This window comes from Sander vitreus, chromosome 19 (assembly GCF_031162955.1).
Source record: "Sander vitreus isolate 19-12246 chromosome 19, sanVit1, whole genome shotgun sequence".
Classification (NCBI taxonomy): domain Eukaryota; kingdom Metazoa; phylum Chordata; class Actinopteri; order Perciformes; family Percidae; genus Sander; species Sander vitreus.
This window is the reverse complement of record NC_135873.1, coordinates 7,724,444-7,743,703: the sequence shown is the minus strand read 5'-3', so window position 1 is coordinate 7,743,703 and position 19,260 is coordinate 7,724,444. Positions and strand designations below refer to the sequence as shown.

At 38.9% G+C, this 19,260-nt stretch overlaps 3 protein-coding genes across 3 annotated transcripts in view; 1 reads left to right on the top strand and 2 right to left on the bottom strand.

The window, feature by feature from the left end:
* Positions 1–8,923: 8,923 nt before the first annotated feature.
* LOC144534500 (zona pellucida sperm-binding protein 3-like) lies at positions 8,924–12,622 on the bottom strand. Its single transcript, XM_078276467.1, has 8 exons — positions 12,140–12,622; positions 11,828–11,943; positions 10,957–11,063; positions 10,309–10,483; positions 10,064–10,181; positions 9,839–9,921; positions 9,587–9,717; positions 8,924–9,470 (listed from the first exon to the last, which is right to left on the bottom strand). The coding sequence occupies exons 1-8, from the start codon at positions 12,509–12,511 to the stop codon at positions 9,424–9,426; spliced, it is 1,149 nt and encodes a 382-aa protein (XP_078132593.1). The 5' UTR covers positions 12,512–12,622; the 3' UTR covers positions 8,924–9,423.
* Positions 12,623–12,715: 93 nt separating this feature from the next.
* cnpy4 (canopy FGF signaling regulator 4) lies at positions 12,716–14,723 on the bottom strand. Its single transcript, XM_078276469.1, has 6 exons — positions 14,563–14,723; positions 14,241–14,367; positions 13,998–14,094; positions 13,778–13,900; positions 13,529–13,646; positions 12,716–13,290 (listed from the first exon to the last, which is right to left on the bottom strand). The coding sequence occupies exons 1-6, from the start codon at positions 14,645–14,647 to the stop codon at positions 13,178–13,180; spliced, it is 663 nt and encodes a 220-aa protein (XP_078132595.1). The 5' UTR covers positions 14,648–14,723; the 3' UTR covers positions 12,716–13,177.
* Positions 14,724–14,844: 121 nt separating this feature from the next.
* The window catches only part of LOC144534191 (calpain-5), a 31,083-nt gene continuing 26,667 nt past the window's right edge, over positions 14,845–19,260 (top strand). Inside the window, exon 1 of the mRNA XM_078275977.1 lies at positions 14,845–14,996. The gene's annotated coding sequence lies outside the window, so the exon portion shown is untranslated. The remainder of the gene's footprint in view (positions 14,997–19,260) is intronic.

The following is a 19,260-nucleotide window of genomic DNA, read 5'->3' as shown; positions in this document are numbered from 1 at the left end:
TTTCATTCGGTGTCAGTGCTCTGGCTGTATAAGAAGGGAAGACGATGTCAGAGGGATTATGAGCAGGGTAAAGGTTATTAGAGGATTCAGGCAAGTGGTGGAATCATTCGCTCCGAATGAGGAATGACGAGTGAGCGTAGGCGGGTTGTGACGAGTGAAACACACACGGCTAGAGGAGAAAGGGGGCGGTTGTTTAACATTCCCATGACATGCACTTGCTCTTGTCTTTGTCACATTACATGACTAATTAAACATCAGCCCATTTCAACCACTTTGATAAATGGATGCTCATCTGAGAGAGGCCCCTGAGGTTTTTAATGCGCCCCTCTAGGCCAAATCCAGACTCTCTCTTCCGAAACCAGATCATCTGTCTGGCATCGCCACCGTAACCCACCGGATATGGTTTCAACGTTTTTTCTCTGCTGCTTTTCATAAATTCACACAGCCGGGGTGTCGGAAGAACATGTTGTTAAAAGTGCTGTTTGATAAGGGGAAAGTGCAATCATAACTATTTCCCACCAATTCTTTTTTTCAATGCACTAAAAATAGCACGTGTTTGAAAGAGGCCATCACCCCCCTTTTACTTCTCCACAGTAAACATCAAGTTGTGGTCTAACTTACAAAAATAACCCTTTAAAGAATACAAATATGGTTCCATTTTGAAAACATTAAGTTTTGAAGTAACTTGGCAGCAATCTCTGTCTTTCAAAAAGCTTATACAGCCAAATATTGGTAAGATGAGATCAACATCTCCGGCGGGTGATCTTTAGAAGCAGCTATGCTTGGCTGGCAGTGGGCTGGAAAAATACTTGCTGACAACCTGGGGGCATGTTTACAGCATAGTCGAACAGAGGAGAGTGAGGAAAGTGACGCTCATGTTCGTGCTCTTCAGTCCCTATTTCCTAATGCCATTTTACTTCTATTCTTTGTTATGCTGAAATTAGTCTGATGAATGTGAAGAAGAGAAACAAACAATGTATGGATTAGAAGCTGAAATAACGAGGATTTGTGCATATTTATTGCTTCTTTTTTTTTAAATGGCCCCCTCGTTGGAAGTTTACATGTTTTATTGTCTTATAACTTTGAATCAAATTTGATTTAATGTGGCTTTTTTGACACGGATAAACACAAAAATGTCAAAGTGAAATCAGACGTTAAAAACGTGATCTTAGATTAATTTCAAATATAAAATACAAAATACTTGCTTGCATAAGTATTTACCCTCTCAGAGTCAGCATTTTTAAGAGTATGTTGGGGTTGTCAGAGGGAAATGTGATTCCATTGGGAACAATAATCTGAGATCAGAGAAGACACAAGAGGAAGCATGCAGGAGATCTTTAAATGTATGTTTGTATAGCTACAGTATAGCCCCGTGGTCTCCTACCTCTCAAGTCCATTCGTTTTTTGACAATTGCTTGTCCATGTCTATATTTTATGTATTTAGGTAATGCATATCTTCTGTTGTCGTCTTGGCTGTTCTAAGATGAAAGGGCAAGGAACATGACAAAGTGAGAGAAAAATACGATCCTCAAGGAGTAGAAACATGGGAATTTATCAGTGTTTCGACCAATAAACGTACGCTTTGAGAGCTTGATTCACTTCATTCATTGTGGTTTAGCAGGAAAATTTGGACTGTACGTTCTGAAAATGAAGCGTAGGAACCTCTGGTGTGTGTGGTGTTCTCTCTTGCTACCTGTTAACTCTCTTTGGCCTGTTCACACTTTGGAGCTGTGGGCCTGTCTGGGTCTGGAGCTGTTGTGGTGAGCAGATGAGCTGGATTTGGCCTGTCTCACACGTTTTAACATTCCTCGTCATGGGCGAGCAGCACTGGCCAGAAAGACGGAGGGAAATATGTTCAATTTAAAATCGCTTTGCTACTTAGTGATGAGTTTCATACAGTTTTGATACTGTTTTATATCAGGCCAATAGTCACTGGGAAGATTTCCCAGGGTTCGACATTCTCTGCTTTAAGACACAGAGCCTTTAAATAAATATGATCAATTATATAAGCTCTCTCTCTTATAGCTGACATGTTTGAAGCTGAACCAAGGCACCTGTTGGTGCATGTTACCAAACTGACACCTTTGTTAATTTGCAATTGTCCTCAGTCGGTCAGAAATACAACACTGGGCTTTCGGGTGAGAAGAGAAAGGCTACGTATGCGGTCTGTATTCTCAAACTGCATTCCTGCCTGCACAGTTGAAGCCCATCTGTGTGTTATTCCACACGGAGCAGATTCCACGAGTTCTGTTTTAGGTGTAATAATCTAATTTTAGTGGGGCAGCCCGGGAGGTGAAAGAAACAGACAGCACAAAATGGATTATCACTGCTTGTATCTTTAGCTAAAGGCCTCTTGTCCTTCACGTTTGCACCTCCAACAAACTGCCAATCTGCTGCATGTTCGGGGGCCCCTAGAGGCCAACTGCACCTTCATACACACAGACACACACACACACACACACACACACACACACACACACACACACACACACACACACACACACACACACACACACACTACAAAGGCATCGCTGCCTCTGCATTGACCCACAAGCCCTTCTTTCTTCATTTTTGAATAAAAAAACAGACGTTACCCACTTGATATTTAAAAGTTTCCTGTCAACCCCCCCCCCCCCCCACACACACACACACACACACACCCTCCCTTTACAGCCTCGTACAAGTTGGCAAGACAGTCTCCAGCAGCTCCAGCTTCACATGTTGATATCGAAAAACAGATGGAAATTAAATCATTGTGATTTCATGTTGCAGTCACGCCAAACACAACCTTGGGCACGATGGAAATAAAAGTACAGTAAGGCCTCTGACTGTAATTGTGTGTCAATTAAATCCCCAAAATGTCATACAGGGGGTTAATAAAGAGGAAAAGAAACACAAAATACTCCAGGGCTGCACCCTTTATGAGCACAATAACAAATAAAAGCAGCCATGATTTTGTGTTGGCTAATTTGAATGATTATAAAAAAGAAAACGTGTTTTAAATAAATCTTAAATAATAGAACTGTAGGCACATGCCCTATACTAAAAGGAGCAATTATATGTCTTTTAAAGCAAATACGATATATTTTCTCTTGGAATACATGGACTACAAATGGATTTAAAGGAAACTAATCAACTACAGACGGATCTTAAACAAGAAAAACAGCCCGCACTTAATAGACCCGAGAATAATGATTCACTTGCCCACGGTTCATTAAACATAAATGTTTATCATATTTAGGCTGATTACTTTGGCAAGAGCTAACAGTGAAGCCCGCGAGCCTAATTGCCTCCATTCGGCACAGCTAATTGCACTTGTTAAGCAGAAATTGGCTGCAGTCAATTAGCTTTATCTCACAGAGAGGAACAATAATATTTACAGTGTTAGGCTATCACAGTTCGATCTAACGACTTCATTCAGATGTTTTATAAAAAATCTTGATAATTAGTCTTGTATGTGTTTTACATTAAGGACTTTTTTCAAATTTGAATTCAGTCCAACTGAAACAAAATCGCGTTTTTGCCGTGTTTATGTTCATATTTTATGTGTTCATGTTTTATGTTTTATTCAATCCGCAACACAATGACAAAAATCTACAATACACGTTTAAATTGCTTAAAAGTATATGATAATAGTGGTAGGATCGTCCCCGCTGCAACATGCAGTAACTTGTGTAAGTAAGTAATTTGTGTAAAGAGATTGAATTAAAATGAAGGAGTTATAAGGAAATGCTGTCCTAGTTTTTGAACTTTGGATTTATGCTTACATGAGTTGTATGGAAACAATTTGTATGGAAACAATTTATTAAACATGAATGCACTACAGCACATATATCCATTTGGCCTGTAGACTAATATGTGGATGTGCTAAAACCAGTCAAATAAAGTAGAATGCATGTACACATCTAAATATTTATGTTTCAAAAAAATATATGCCTATAGTAAAAAAAAAAAAAAAAAGGCTGATGCACGCATATCGGCTGAATTTCTATGGGAAAAGTTGAGCAGCGATGCCAGAAAAAATAACGGGCTACTTTGTCCGTTTGGTAATTTATTTATAAGAAAACACAACGCAGTGATAAATGTTCCTCTTCAAAGGTACATTTTGCATATAATTAAATGTGTGTGAATGTCCTTTGCCCCCAGTGACAGAAAATACGAGCTCACGCTTCATCTCATCTCTTTAAGCGCGACTTCAACGTCAGATAAAACTCCACAAACCCCTCAAGCATCCAGAGTCCGGAGCCAATAGTCTTTTTGAAAGAGGAAGAAATAAATCAGCTTACCATGTGCGTCCCAGTGTTCTCCTTCTCCTCACTTCTCCGGTTCATTAAGAGAAGCGAAGCAGCAGCAAGTGTCCGGACATCCAGCTTGGGCGCGTTGGTCTGCAGAGGAGCAGAGCAGGAGGCAACCGCACCGAGAGGGGGGCACTGGAGGAGGGGGAGGGAGGGAGGGAGGGAGGGAGTGGGGGAGATTCATTAACGGGATCAGCTGGGAGCTGCGTCTCTCTATATAGTAACTGAAGTGAGCCAAGTGCTCCCACCTCCAGGAGTCCCATCCTGTTTCACACAGACAGCAGCTCATCTCTGCCAAACTCACATGGCAAAATATAGCCTATCAAACTCAAACAAGGAGGTTATTGTCTTTTAAACTGAGTCTGAGGCTGAAACACTTAATATATAACTTCATCTTTAAGGTTTAAATATTTTGGATAACGTTTTCTTTGGATCGTCTAACTGTCTTCTAACTGTAGGCTATGTCATCCTGACTTGCCCTCATTTTAGACAATCTTATTTTTCCCAAAGTCTAATGCATGAATCAACGATTTAGATTATACTGTGCAACTCTGTTGACTTTTTACAAAGTACCTAAGTATTTACTCAAGCACCACAATTAAATACACATTTGTATCTTACTTGAGTATTAACCATTTTATGCTATACTTTATACTTCAACTTTTATTTCACTAGAGGAAAATGTTGCACTTTTTACTACTAACTAACTTCGTTATGATTTAACATACAAAACATATGATCCGCTTGTAAAGAAATGTAATAATTATAACAATATTAATAAAGCATTACAGGGGCCATTTTTCTGCATTGACTGATAATACTTCTGTACTTGTATGTAATATTTTCAATGCAGCACTTGAAATAATCAACTACAACATTCAACTGCTGCTTTCGTGTATGCATTAGTAGTAGTAGTAATAATAATAATAATAATAATAATAATAATAATAATAATAATAATAATAATATAATAGCCTAATGTATCACTAAGAAAGGGGACTATTTTGCATACTGAATACTTCTGTTTTGATACTAATATAGCCTACATTTTGAGCATTGTTTCTGCTTTTATTTAAAGCCCATGAAAATGTCTTTTTAAATAATAAGTATTTCTCAACATAAAATATTTGACTAAAAGAGCAACAATACAAGTTAAGTTTGAAGAAAAAAGTCTGTATCATTTATTAGCGGAACAACAACTTAATCAGGACTGTGGGCAACAACTGTAATCACATTCCTATTCAAATGTTGCTGAATCCTGATTGGTGAATTTAGGTATGTAACATCTGATTGTTCTATCAAAGTCCCACCCACGTAAAATCAGTCAAGGCAAATATAAATACAAAAGTGGAAATCTCACAGTTGGAATAAAACTGTTGAAAATATTGTGCTCCTATATGATCCTGGTGCTCATGATAAGTTACAGTAATTGAAAAATCGATTTTTCAGGGCCTTTAACCACTGGTAACACATACATGTCACATGATGTCACACTGAGTATCAAAATGTATCTGAAAATAAACTATTTTACGGTATTTGATGTAAAAAAATAAAAAATCTATAAAAAAACTGAAAATCTTACAAACCGATGTCAACACTCTTGAGGGTAGACAAGAGTGTTGATCTGATTTTTAAAAGAATTTTAAGACTGAATTCAACATTTCATGGCTTGGTAAAGATATTTTTTGTACCTTGTGGAGATCTCCCACCTTCTGGTTTATTACCACAGGCGGGAAAATTGAGGACACAGAGGAAAGCCAGTTGTAATAGTCTTATCTCGTATCGTCCAGGCAAAGATCTCACTCTCCAGTTTGCTCCAATTATCCCTCAGTGGAATAAGAAAAAATGGTTGAAGTTAATTGGCTGGAGGGGATCGTTCTCAGATGTGAACCAAAACTGATACAGATGGAAATATAAAAAAGAGAATCGAGGAGGAGGGTGGTATGAGGGAAGACGCTTGATTGGAGGGGAGGAAACTTTCCCATAGAAAGCCATAAAATTGATTGATGACTTCCCTCGAGGAATGTTTCCCCAGGTGTGCTTTGTTCATATGTGTGTGTTTGAGTGTGTGTCTAGTAGTTACAATGCAGTTAAGAAATGCTATCCTTGGACGCAGGACAAGTGCAATAAAGAAAATTGAGGGGTGAAATAGCACGTTTATGCTTCAGTGTTGCACTTTGGCAGCATGAACACAGACACAAGAGATTTCAGAGAGCTGAGGTGGAGGTGGAACTAAATTGGTACCATTTAAGGAATGATTTAAAGGACTGAAATTGATAACAGAAAACAAAGCTAAAAATTATATAATAAAATGTTTGACTGCTTAATAAAACACCTCAGGTGGTCCTTGACAGGTGCCTTGTGCTGCCAAAGTTTGCACCCTGCAGCTAAGAGTGTGCTAAGAGACTCAAATCATAATAAACAAAAATACCAATGGAGGTGTAATTATAAAAGTCAACATTAAGCCACGATGACAAAATAAGAGCAGATTTCACAATACGTGGGCGTCTATTTGATGGATTAGCTGTTCTTTAAATATTTAAAGTGCAACAATACGGTATTGTGCTTTGGTTCAATGATCAAATGTGAACATGAAGATGCAATATATATATATAAAAAAATAGTTAGTATAGTTGCATTCACAGTTTACAGTTATTTCTTAAAATAATAAAGCAAAGACCAACCATAAAAACCTTTAATGCATCTTTTGGTACCTAAAGTGATGTTTTGAAATATGTTTGTGGCACATTTACAAGACTCATTAAGCGAAACATTTATTGTGAAGGTCCAGGAGTTAAAATAATCTACCATGGTCTAATAAAACTGCGTTTAGAACTGAGATTAGCAAAATCTGGTTTTTATCTCAACATAATGAATGAATGAATGAATCATGCAAAACAGTAAATTATTATGGAATAATAATAATAATCTAAAGGAAGGTCCTACATTTTCAACTCAGCGCACCGGAAATATTAACTGAAGACAATGGGTGTACCCCAAGGATCAGTGTTAGGCCCCCTACCATATAGTCTATATATATTATTGATCTCCCACAACAGTGGGGATGTATGCCATTGACACTGTTGTACACACATGTGCAAAAACCTTCTACAAATACTAAAAGTATGGGTAAACGCCAATTATACTGGATAACAGTAATCATCTTGAGCTTTTAGAATTTTACATCATATTACTATATCACAGTGGTTATACGCTGTGTTTATGTCTTTGATCTTGTCAAGCTGTTGTATCGTCCAAGCTTTAAGCACAGAAGCATCTTCTGAAAAACTAAATATATTGGTATCATTCACTGCGTGTTTTAGTTCGGGATATAGAGATTCAGAGGCTGTAAGAAGATCCTCTATTAACGTGGAGAAGTATCTCACATGTCCTGTCCATTTCAGGGGTCGCCCCCCGTCATCTAAGTAGATCTTCAAGGAGATCAAGTTCCCTCCCCTCTGACCTTCTCCAATGTATACAGCAGTATGGAGAGGAAGGAAATGATGGACAGACTTTTGACATTATCTGTCCTAGATCCAGCAACAGACTTCTCTTATTGACCAGATAAATCACCTCTGGATACTAAAAGTTGGCATTAAAAACACACAAAATTGCATTATTATGTGTCAAAAATCGACACAGAGCATTTCCTTGCTTGTAACTATGATGATTTTGTTTTAATCTAACAGGACAGATGGCCTTGAAAACCTTGAAGGCTTTGGCTCTAAAACATGGTTGGCAAAAAGAGCAGAGTGGAAAATGATCTTGGTTGCCATGAATCCAAATGCAATGTTTTTGTTTTTCTAAGCTTCCCTCACTTTGTCTTTGACATGTTGACAGGTGCTGGATAGAATGGGGAGCAGACTGATGTTCTGACTCACCAATAAACTGCAAGTTAACCTGCTGCGTTTAAGGATCATAGGTCAAGATCCAGATATTCCAACAGGTATGTCTCATTGTGTGGCATCCTGGTAGACTATAAGGTTCTAGATGCAGACCTTGGCTAACCAAGAGCAACCACCTGTTTGTACACAAATTATGTAAGTTTAAGTTTGTGTCCATTATCCACCTTTACAAATGAAGCAAATACAAAACCTGAATGCAAACGCATTCCTAGATCATTTTGTCAAATCAGAAAGAAATTGGAGATAATGCAGCTTGTGCTTTTGTCTGATAATAGATTCAAAATAAAATGACAATAGCACTACCACTCTATGAGCTGCCTGTGTAATAGGATAAAAAGATGTGGTCTTGTTGTGGTGTCTAGCAGGAGTTTTATCATCAAAAGAAGTCAAGCATGTAATGCATTTCAAACGAGTGGTGTTGACAGATGTTCATATTTAAAGTTTGGTCATGCATGGTAAAAAAGAAACCTCAATGAAAAATTCTATTGGTGGTTACACATTTCGAGCTTTGACTGATCTCATCAGCAATATTGTAACTATTAGACTAAAGTTAGGATACAATGCATCTCACAAAGATGAAAGCTGTTATGTTGAAAGCAATCAGCAAAATCTGCAAAAATGGATATGGGTGAATGTACTGGTACAGGATTTTTCTTTTTTTAGCCTTTTTACTATTTATTTGGAGCCCAACATACAAATTATTACAAATATATGAACCGTTATCTGAGGAAAAAGGCTCACAAAGTAACCAAAAAACAACAACATAGAATTCCCTAAAATATATATGAAATATATGAGTTTTGTTTTTCGGAGATTATCTGTTATTGTAACACCTGGAAATTATTTATTCAATGTGTATTAGACCTGAGCTAACTGTGCACATATTCCAACATCCAGCTAAGTTTCATGACACTACTGGATAAAAAAAATAATCAGAAAGTAGCAGGTTTAATCTGCAAATAAAACAGAAAGTGTAACAGCTCCAGCAACACAATTTTAAACAGTGTTTATCTGTATGTTATTGTTCCAGAGGGAACTCTTCCCTCTATAAATAACATTAATCATTATACTGTATGTTGTAAATGGTAAAATTGTGCCAGAAACTCCCACTCTAGTTTGCACATAAAGACAATTACACTGTTCTATATGTCACAGTTGCTTGAACATTTTTATTAAACTAAATCATTTTAATACAAATATTTGTGTATCACAGTAGTGAGCATTCAGGGGAGAAATATCAATGGACCCAAATTGGTTTCACTGTGCAGCTCTGCAGGGACAGAAAATAATCTGAGTTAATTGAATCAGTTAATCACATATTGTGATTTTTATATATATATATAGTACTGAATACAGCATGACTTGTACAGATATTAGATGCAATACCATTTTGTCTGTGCTTTGTATTGCTCATCAGCGCCCTCTTGTGGTTGGACTTGACACCACCGTTTTGATTCGTCTCTTTAACCTTGCTGCAGCTCTCACAGACACGGTCATCACCATCCACTGACCTCCACCTGACAGATGAAAACATTTCTGATTATATCTTTTATATGTCATGATTTTGAGGATGAGTTCAGGATTTATTTTTAATGGTGGACACAAAGAAGATGGATAAAACAATGAGTCTAAACTAACCTCCCACTCATGAAAGAACAAGCCTTTTTCACTGGGTCCTTGTTTGAAATGGGCTCTGCTTCCAGGTAACATGTTATATACATCTACAGGAGACAGTATCATACACACTGAGACATTTTCTTTATACATTTTCTTTATACTGTTTCTTTATACTGTAGATATATATATATATATATATATATATATATATATATATATATATAAACATGTAAAACCAGTGCTGACAGTGTGTCTGGGGTCCTGGTGGAAGAAGAAAGGTTCGAGTTGAATGTGAAGGAGTTCGTCCTGGACTCTGGGCAGGAAACGGGAGCTAGAGCCGTCCAGATGTGAGTCTGTAAAACATCTGCAAAGAGTCAACATATTCTTATCAGATTCAACCATTAATTTGGGTGTATATTATAAGAATGGGATACAGAAACTGGACAGATTTATGCCTGCAGTGTGGGCCACCAAAAAACAAAAGGACTAACCCCTGGTGGTCTATGAAGGGGTATCTGGGGTAAGAATTGACATCAGAGGTCAGAGTAGCCACACAGCTGTTTACATACAGACGAAGAGGAAGGTGATGATGGTCTACAGACGCCTCGATGTTGACCATATCACCCAGGAAGTAAACTAATGACTTTCTCTCACTCCTCCAGTCATCTGAGGAATGATAAAACACACCAAAAAATAAATTAAAAAAGTTATATATATATATATATATATATATATATATATATATATATATATATATATATATATGTGTGTGTGTGTGTGTGTGTGTGTGTGTGTGTGTGTAAGATAATTGGTTCATTTAGGACACTAACTTATTTGCAAATGAGTATATAAAGAAACTCACGTCTTTGAACACTAATTTATTGTGGGAAATTTTGATCATGGCTATAACTTGGATTTTAAAAAGCATTTGGCTATTATGGATAGCAAATGTTTAGTTAGGGTTTTTAAAACATACAGTACAATACAGGACATGGCCTCATTGTTCTCAATGGTAGCTATTGCTCTGTTTGTGGGCCTATGTCTACTTTTTTTCCTGTATTTTCTCCCAAATATTTTTTATTTTTTTTAGAATACATACTGTAGGAGATTGTTAATCTACCAGACTGAAACCCACTCACTTGTCATGAGCCTAAGGTGGAAGTCCAGGTCCAGGAAATGTGTTGACTGGATGGAGAACGGGGGACTCCAGGTTGGTTTCAGGGCCCTGCTGCTCACTGTGTACCTCCTGCAAGGTAGAGGGATTTCAACCCAGCAACCTACATCACTTGCATTTCCATTCCAGAAACTGGGGGGGAAATGATTAATTCATAGTAGAAATGACCCAAATAAGTTCCCCAATTCATAGCACATGAATGAATTAAAGTACAAATAATACTTTTTTAAAGCCTAAGTGAAAGTGTTCCACCTTTATGTGGCAAACTATGGTGTGTTGTTAATTGTCAATTGTCTCACTCACAGATTAATATGAAAATATTATAAATGTGTTGGTATGGTTTTACTGTTGTTATACAATGCATTACATGGTCAGTTTTTAAGCCCTCTGACCTCAGTCTGTTATGTCCCCCGTCGTTTACATATATTTACACAAAAAGAAATCGTATTAATAATGGATCTTTTCAGGGCCAGTATAGACATAAGGAATCCACATACTGGCATTTGAGTATTGCTTTACGATAGACTTGTAGTGTGAATATATCCTTTTAAGGCTGAAAACTATAGGTGATCTTGTTTTTACTTTTGTTGCTCCTCGACTCTAGAAAAGCCTCCCGGAAAGTGTCAGAGAAGCCAAATTAGTGTTTCCTATGGCTTTTTCTTCACTTTTACTTTGAAGGTTTTATTTATTTCCCTTTCATTATATAGGATTCTCTGTCTTTTATCTCCATGTTTTCCTTTAAAGCACTTTGTACCTTTGGTTGTACTATATAAATAATACACAGCATCTGCAACACATATACAGCTCTGGAGACCATTGTGTCAGTGTAAATGCACCTTTCATATTCACACTGGACTGGAATGGCAGCTCCTTCTGTTTGAAACATGTCTCCAGGTGATGTTGGAGGAGAGTACAGCAGGAGGTTGTTGTACTGCAATGCACTCTGGGTAAACTACATACAACAATTTAAGGACACACAAAGCATTATCAATATTGAACCACTAGATGGTAGCATTAAGCAACCACAATCCAGTTGGGTTTTCTCACATAGGGAAGATTTATGGTGATAAGAGTGTGGTTTATTTCAACATTTGCTTGCTCTACAGTAAAACCAACATTATATTTTGATTATTAGGAGGCTCACCAACCATTAGTTTACTCCCACAGTCAGTCAGAGGTGCTCTGATGATGTACTTCCCATTCCCAGACACTTTTGCTGTGCAGTGATCTTGCGCAGCACTGAAAGGTCCAAGCCTCAAATGCGTTGGCTCCACAGGCAGGCCTGGGTCAAACAGATAAGCTTTCATCACAACCTCGATGCTGTCCTCATGACATTTCAACACAAATGTCTTGACCTTGTGATCTCCAACACGATCGCCAAAGTGAGGTTTGTTCATCTGAGTGGCCAACTCAGAGAAAGACAGAAAAAGAGGTTTGGTTTGGAAAGTGTGGCACCAAGTTGTCACTAATTTAGACAAAATATATAGTGAAGCTGTAACGTACACGGAAGTAAGAGACATTGTGGAGTTGCATCGAAAACTGCTATTCTGTTTCGGTTTGCTGTCAAAAAGGCTGTCAACATGAGCAAAGAGGAACACACCTGAAACTCATCATCCTTGATTAGTGTGCTGCAGATCATCTGGACTGAAAAATGTGCTTCACTGTTCTTTTTAGCACATTTTTCTTTAACCCAATACAGAAAAAAAAAACTAAATATCCAAAAGTGTTATAAAAAGCATTTTATTTACAATGAAAAACTGTACATATTGCATTTAAAAGGCTGCAATTTGGGCTAAAAAATACTGATATGTACCATATAATGTTGGCATAATGAGAGATGTAACAGCGTGTACACATAATTTAACACTGAAAATGTCTCAAATATTAATAGGAAAGGCTTTAAACCTTAATCCAATAGATGTTTGTTGCGTGTTTAAAAAAGGTGCGACAGTACTTAAAATGCTGACACATTCTTAAAAAAATAACAGTAATGTAGTGTTAAAGTCATAACTCCCAACCTATTCTCTAGAACCAGATAAAAAAAAAATGTTGGTTGACCGTGTGTCACATCCAGCCAAAAGCTAAAATGAGTTCAGAATGCATAGATTATCTGCAGTTTGCAGCCAAAAGCTAAAATTGAGGTTATTGTGTTGTCTTCTGCATTTCCCTTTTTGACAATGTTTTCCTCATAGCTCGCCAGCGTCATGTCTTGTTCCCTCCTCTTCTGTGCTGTCGCCGCCTGCCTCCTTGGCCCCTCCTTTGGTCCCCATGTCTCCTTTTAACGCCTCCTTCATACATTCTGAGGGAGGGAGAGAAAAACAAGACTAGGTTGAAACCTATGGTGCATCTCACTTATCTTATTTGATAGCTCATCGCTCCTCAGTTGAACCGGAAGTTGTTCTGGCCTTCCTGCGTGAAGGCCGTCTCAGAGCTCCCTCACTCACTCACTTCAGCAAACGTGCTCCCAAGCTGAAGTGAAATCATGTAAAGCAGAACTGAGTGTAACTCTCTTGTGCTACTCCCTTTGGGGCATCTACCTTGCTCCGATGTCTTGAGGACGTGTTTCTCACAGAGGAAGTTCTCCAGCCTCTTGTCCTGATGATGGAAGTACCAGTCCTCCACAACCTCCTCATACTGCTCCAGCATTGTCTCACACTAAACACACACACACACACACACACACACACACACACACACACATACATATATTACTATATACATGTTATGCATTTTTAACAAGGGGTGTTTTGTTTCAACATTTACAGCAGGCAGACACATACTCCTACCTGTTTTTTCATGTGTGACACCTCTACAGAGGGTTCGTCCCACAGCTCATACGGCAGACCCAAATCCACTTTAACTCCTTTGTGGACCAGGTTCTTTAGGGTCGTCATGGTCTGACTGGCACCCTGCAGTACATACAAAGAAGCTAGATGTCAGTGTGATAAACTGACTAAAAACAAAGTCATTAAAACCTAGGTAATTCAAGTGAGAACTAAACGCCACCTTGGCATATCGGAGGCTGCCAGGCCTCTCTGCATGAACATTATACTGCAGGATGCGTTCACATATGTTGTCCACCGCTTCAGTCAGCCGAGTTTCCCTGTAATCGGAACACAGGTTTAAATACTGGCATCTCACTCACACACACACACACACACACACACACACACACACACACACACACACACACACACACACACACACACACACACAATTTCTCGACTCCAGGGTCCAGAGTCAACTTACGAGGTGTTGTATTTAATCTTTCTTTTTCTCTTGCCTGTGTCCAGCACTTCTCCGACCTCCAGGACTTCTTTGGAGCGACCAGTTTTCTCCAGCGCATCCTGCAGCTCTACTGACAAAAACTTACACACTGACAGACAGGAGGAACACAGAAGTACAACTTTATTCAAACCATTTTATATTTATGTACATGTCAAAGAGTTTAGGTAGACACTCGAGGACACAACTGACGTTATGTAGACCAATACGATAACGCTGTTATTAACGTCAAGTCACATAAATAGCATCATAATAACGAGTTAGTTAGCCAACTTCTTCGTCCTACCTTCGCATTTATTCGGCAGTCTCTCGTCTTCTTCTGCTGTAACAGAGCAGCAGACACAAAAGAGAATAAGTACGATAAGTTTCATTGCAACAGTTTGTCTTTCAGGCTAAACAAAACTACCTCAGCAGCCACATAAGCATTTAGCGTTATATGACGGCAACTTTAAAATACGCATGCGTAGTGTATCACAACAGACATGACTAGTAGATGCATGGTGGATGGATTTCAGGGAAGATTGTCAATGGAAGAAAACGCCATTTGCACTTTATAAGAAAAGTAATCTCCGACAGACGTGTGCGTGTGTGTTTGGTGTGTGTATGTAGGCTATGTGTGTGTCTGTCCACAGCTAAGCTTGCATAGCCTACTACTGGACTAGTACTGGATTTTTTTTATACATATATTTATTGCTGTGCTCAAGGATGCTCATGGTTGCGGTAAGTTAGGCTACTTCACAATTTCTGACAAACTTTGAATGACTCCTCAACATGGATATTGCTGAAGCAATATTAGAGGCTGTGATTTAAAAATGTGGACATGAAGCAGCTTTCTGTGCTATGTTTATTAATATGTCGTTTAAAAAAAGAGAAGATCATAGATGGGCTCATGATGCAAGTGCACTATGAGGTTGTCAGAGGTGAGTATAGCTTTCATCAGTGGGTCATAGCATAGGCTCAATCACCCTTGTGTTACGTTCTTTAGTGAGTGATGTTTATTAAAATGAAAATATTTGACATTACAGCTTTTTAGGATCTGAGTAGGCTACACAGTAGGCCTACATGAATGCAGATTCAGTTTGTTGCTGAAATCCAAAATATATAAATATATTGTTTGACATATGTATTATTGTTACTGTTTCTAATCCATAAATTGAAGGAGCTGACAGATTTCACTGAAATTATTTTAATATGATTTCATATTCAATAATGATTAATTAATTTATTGATGACACTGATTTTATGGCCAACATGAAATAAGGCTACAATGGTTCATTAGTAGTATAGCTATATTTAGAAAAGTGCGTCTTCAATGTCTCTGGCACCTCATCAAATAAATTAGCAAGTCCATTTAATGGCTTCTTAGCACACAGTAATCACAGCTGAGAACCACTCGGAAGCGTTTCCCAACAAGAGGAGAAAACCAGACATGGGACAAACTTTTTGAAACTGTGACTTCAGACACAAGAAGCCAAAAGCAGGTGTCTTATTTTAGTCGACTTTTGCGGCTGAAATAAACAACAACCCCTGGAATAGTTTATTAGCTGCAGCGAGCTGGTTTAAAAACTCCGCCCTAGTGTTGCCATTTGAGAACCCGAATGTAGCTTAGCAACTGTTGCCTAGCAATCTTTGCCAAAGCTGCATTCACTGGTTGGGTGGATGGGGCTTTGATCTCTGATGTCAGATTCTAAAAAGCTTCTGATACAGAGTGACATGATGTCAGATTCTAACAAAGCTTTTTGATCCTTTGTGACATAATACATGTCTTTATATATAGTGGAACCATAGAAATTAAATTTCATTCTGTTTCTATCCTTAGAGCTGAAAACCATTCATTATACTTCGGTACAAAACAAGTCGATAGGCTATTAAATATCTCTTCTGAAACCACAGCAAAACGAAGAAAAAGTCCTAAAATAAAAGACAAAATAGGAAAGATTTTACAGAGAAGGTCACTGAACTCAAACCAACACGGTTGACAATTATGTCTACATCAGAAATGTCTCAGACAGAAGAGATGCTGGAGATTACTGAAGAAACTTTACTCCCACTGGTCGAACCCTTTTTTAAAAGGATGACAGTGGGACAGTTGGAATTGTTACAAACATGCGCACCTGACAATGCCACTAAAATTGTGATGGTTGACCTGCTTTTGGAAATAATTTCAACCTTGTCAGAAGTCTGGTTGATGGCTCTTGGGAGCAAAAATGGAGTGGTGTCTGAGGATCAGATTATGTCCGGTCTGGGCAACAAACTTTCCAAGTGTTTTGCCGCTGCTTTGAACGCTGAGGACCAAGTCGAGTGTCCCAGCTCAGACTCTTTGATAAGCTTGCTCGTTATAGAGGTTACAGAAAATGTCAACTCTTCCCTCTCAACTAGTGTGCGCACAGCGGATCCTGTAATAACCCAGCGCATCACTCCCCCACGCAGAATTAAAGATATGGTTGATCATGCCTGCGAAATGGTAAAAGTTTTAACTTCTAAGATAAAAATGATGTGCCCAACTCAAAAACAAAGGCAGAGAACGAGGCAGACCCCCTCTCAGGATGATCTAACGATAGAAGATGTGGAGCAGACAGAGACTGGTGATGAGGAAGAACTAGAGATAGAAGATATGGACCAGGCCAACAATGATGATCAGGAAGAACTAGAGATAGAAGATATGGACCAGGCCAACACTGATAATCAGGAAGAACTAGGGATAGAAGATATGTGGAAGAGATGTGTGGAGCCAGCAGACACTGATGATGAGGAAGAACTAGAGACAAAAGATATGGAGCCGGATGACACTGTGGAGCCAAAAACCACGGAGAAGGTCACATTAGAGGACACTGCGATTCCAACAATGAAAGCTGTCGGTCATGTCAGACAAATGGTAAAAGCTTTCACAGATAAAATGAAAATTCTGTGCCCAATTAAAAAACGAAGGCAGAGAACAAGGCAGACCCCCTCCCAGGAACCGGCACACACTGATGATCTGGAAGAACCACAGGCAGGAGATGTGGAGCCAGCATACGCTGATGATCTAGAGCCAGACAATATGGAGCCAGAAACTGAGGGAAAGGTCTCGTCAGAGGACACTGTGTTTGAGATTCCAACAATGGAAGCTGTTGAAAAAATTATTAAAAAGGAGGTGACTCAGATGATCGAACCTCTTTGGGATGAAGTGCCAGACTCTAAGTATGAGCTGCTGAAACGTGAATGCTCGGAGGAGATTGAAGTTGTTGCAGCAGACATTGCTAAGACAATTGCTGAAATGGACAGGACAGCTGATAAAAGTCGAATATCCAAACAGAAGCGCAAACTGTCATTTAAAGAAATAGGGAGCCGGATCAAGACCTTTTTTTCCACTTGCTTGGCCAAAGCTTGGTTCCATCGTATGTTGGAGAATCTGAGGATCAAATTCCACAAGGACTCCAACAATGCAAGCAGGCACTTGATTCCAACACAACAAGGAGTTGAATCTCTGCCTCAGGGTGATATAAACCCTCAGGTTAGCAATATCGTTGGTGAAATTACAAAGGACATTTCCGCCGGTAAACGCCCGAATTCGCACAGCAAGCTATTGATCTCATCTTCAGGGACATCACAGATGGGATCGAGATTATGCCAAAACTAATGAGAAAGAATTCACTTTGCAGTAAAGTGAATGTCCCTCAGTCACTTACTGACATTTATGCTGAAATACAGAAGAAAGTGTGGAAATACATGGGAATGATGGGGTGGTGGATGAACACTCAGGCCAGCAGCCACAGTAATGGGGTGAAAGATGCTATAATAGATGCTGAGTCACTGGCACCAAAACAGGTAGCAGAAAGCATTGCCATCGAGGAGCCTGTGACAACTGCTGCAGTGTCTGGCTCAGTATGTGAGGAGACATGTGCTGAGCCTGCACAGGATAGGACAGCACAGGAAATCAGGAAACAAATTTCAGTCAAGATAATACTGGACAAGCTGGTTTCGCGGATATTCAAGAAAGCGAAAGTGAACTGGGCCATTGGAAACCCAGACGACATGGTGAATCGTCTGTTTGAAAAAAACATGGGCCATGGTCGAGGATGTAGGATGTGATAGCACCCAAAGAAATTTTCAAAACCTTGACAAGGCCATTTTCCAGGACTTGTGTAAGAGGTGGGGCTGCGCAGAAACAATGCTAATTGGCTTGCATTTAGAGGAACCAGTACTGGAAAACGGTATTGTGTCCTCTGTCAAAGATCACCTGATGACACCATCAACAAAGTGTTGCACCATCCGCAGGTTCTTTTCATCTGTGGGTAAAGCCATCTCCAATATCTGCAGCAAAAAGAAATAGGGTTGGTGTTATGTAAGTGAAATGTGATATTTCTACTTTGTTTGGGTTTTCTCCGGGCGCTCCGAGTGTTTCTCCCACATTCAGTGAATATTAACTGATTTAAAAAAAAGGGGGGGGGGGGGTTCAGTAAATAGCTCCAGTCGTGCCTCACATCCAGGTTTACCATCTCCTCCACTGTTGTCTGCCCTTTGTGATAGAGGGACAGAGACCAATGGGGTAGGAGGTTATCTAGATGGGGGCAGGACTTGAGCTCTCAGGGCCACCTCAGTGATCAACGGTGAGTTGTCTACTGTGGTGGTACGTACGGGTTTACTCCGGGCTGCTCCGGTTTCTTCCCACAAATAATATCTAATAATTGATTCAATAAAACAAAAAAATAAATAAAAATAAAATCTGCTTATTTCTCTTCATTTGATGTAAGACACATTCACCTCAGACTGAAATTCTGCTGATTCGGTTACATTATTTGTATAAAGTACAAAGAAAACACTGCGTTCTTATGCAACAGTGCTTTTTGTGTAAAAAGCACTTGTATTGAAGTTAAGGTCAAGACCTAATAATTCCAATAAATGAAGACAAATGTCTCACCAACAAATTCATGACAATTAGGAAGTATTGTAGAAATGTTCTTGCACAAAAAAATCTGAGCAGGAATATTTCACTAAACAAATT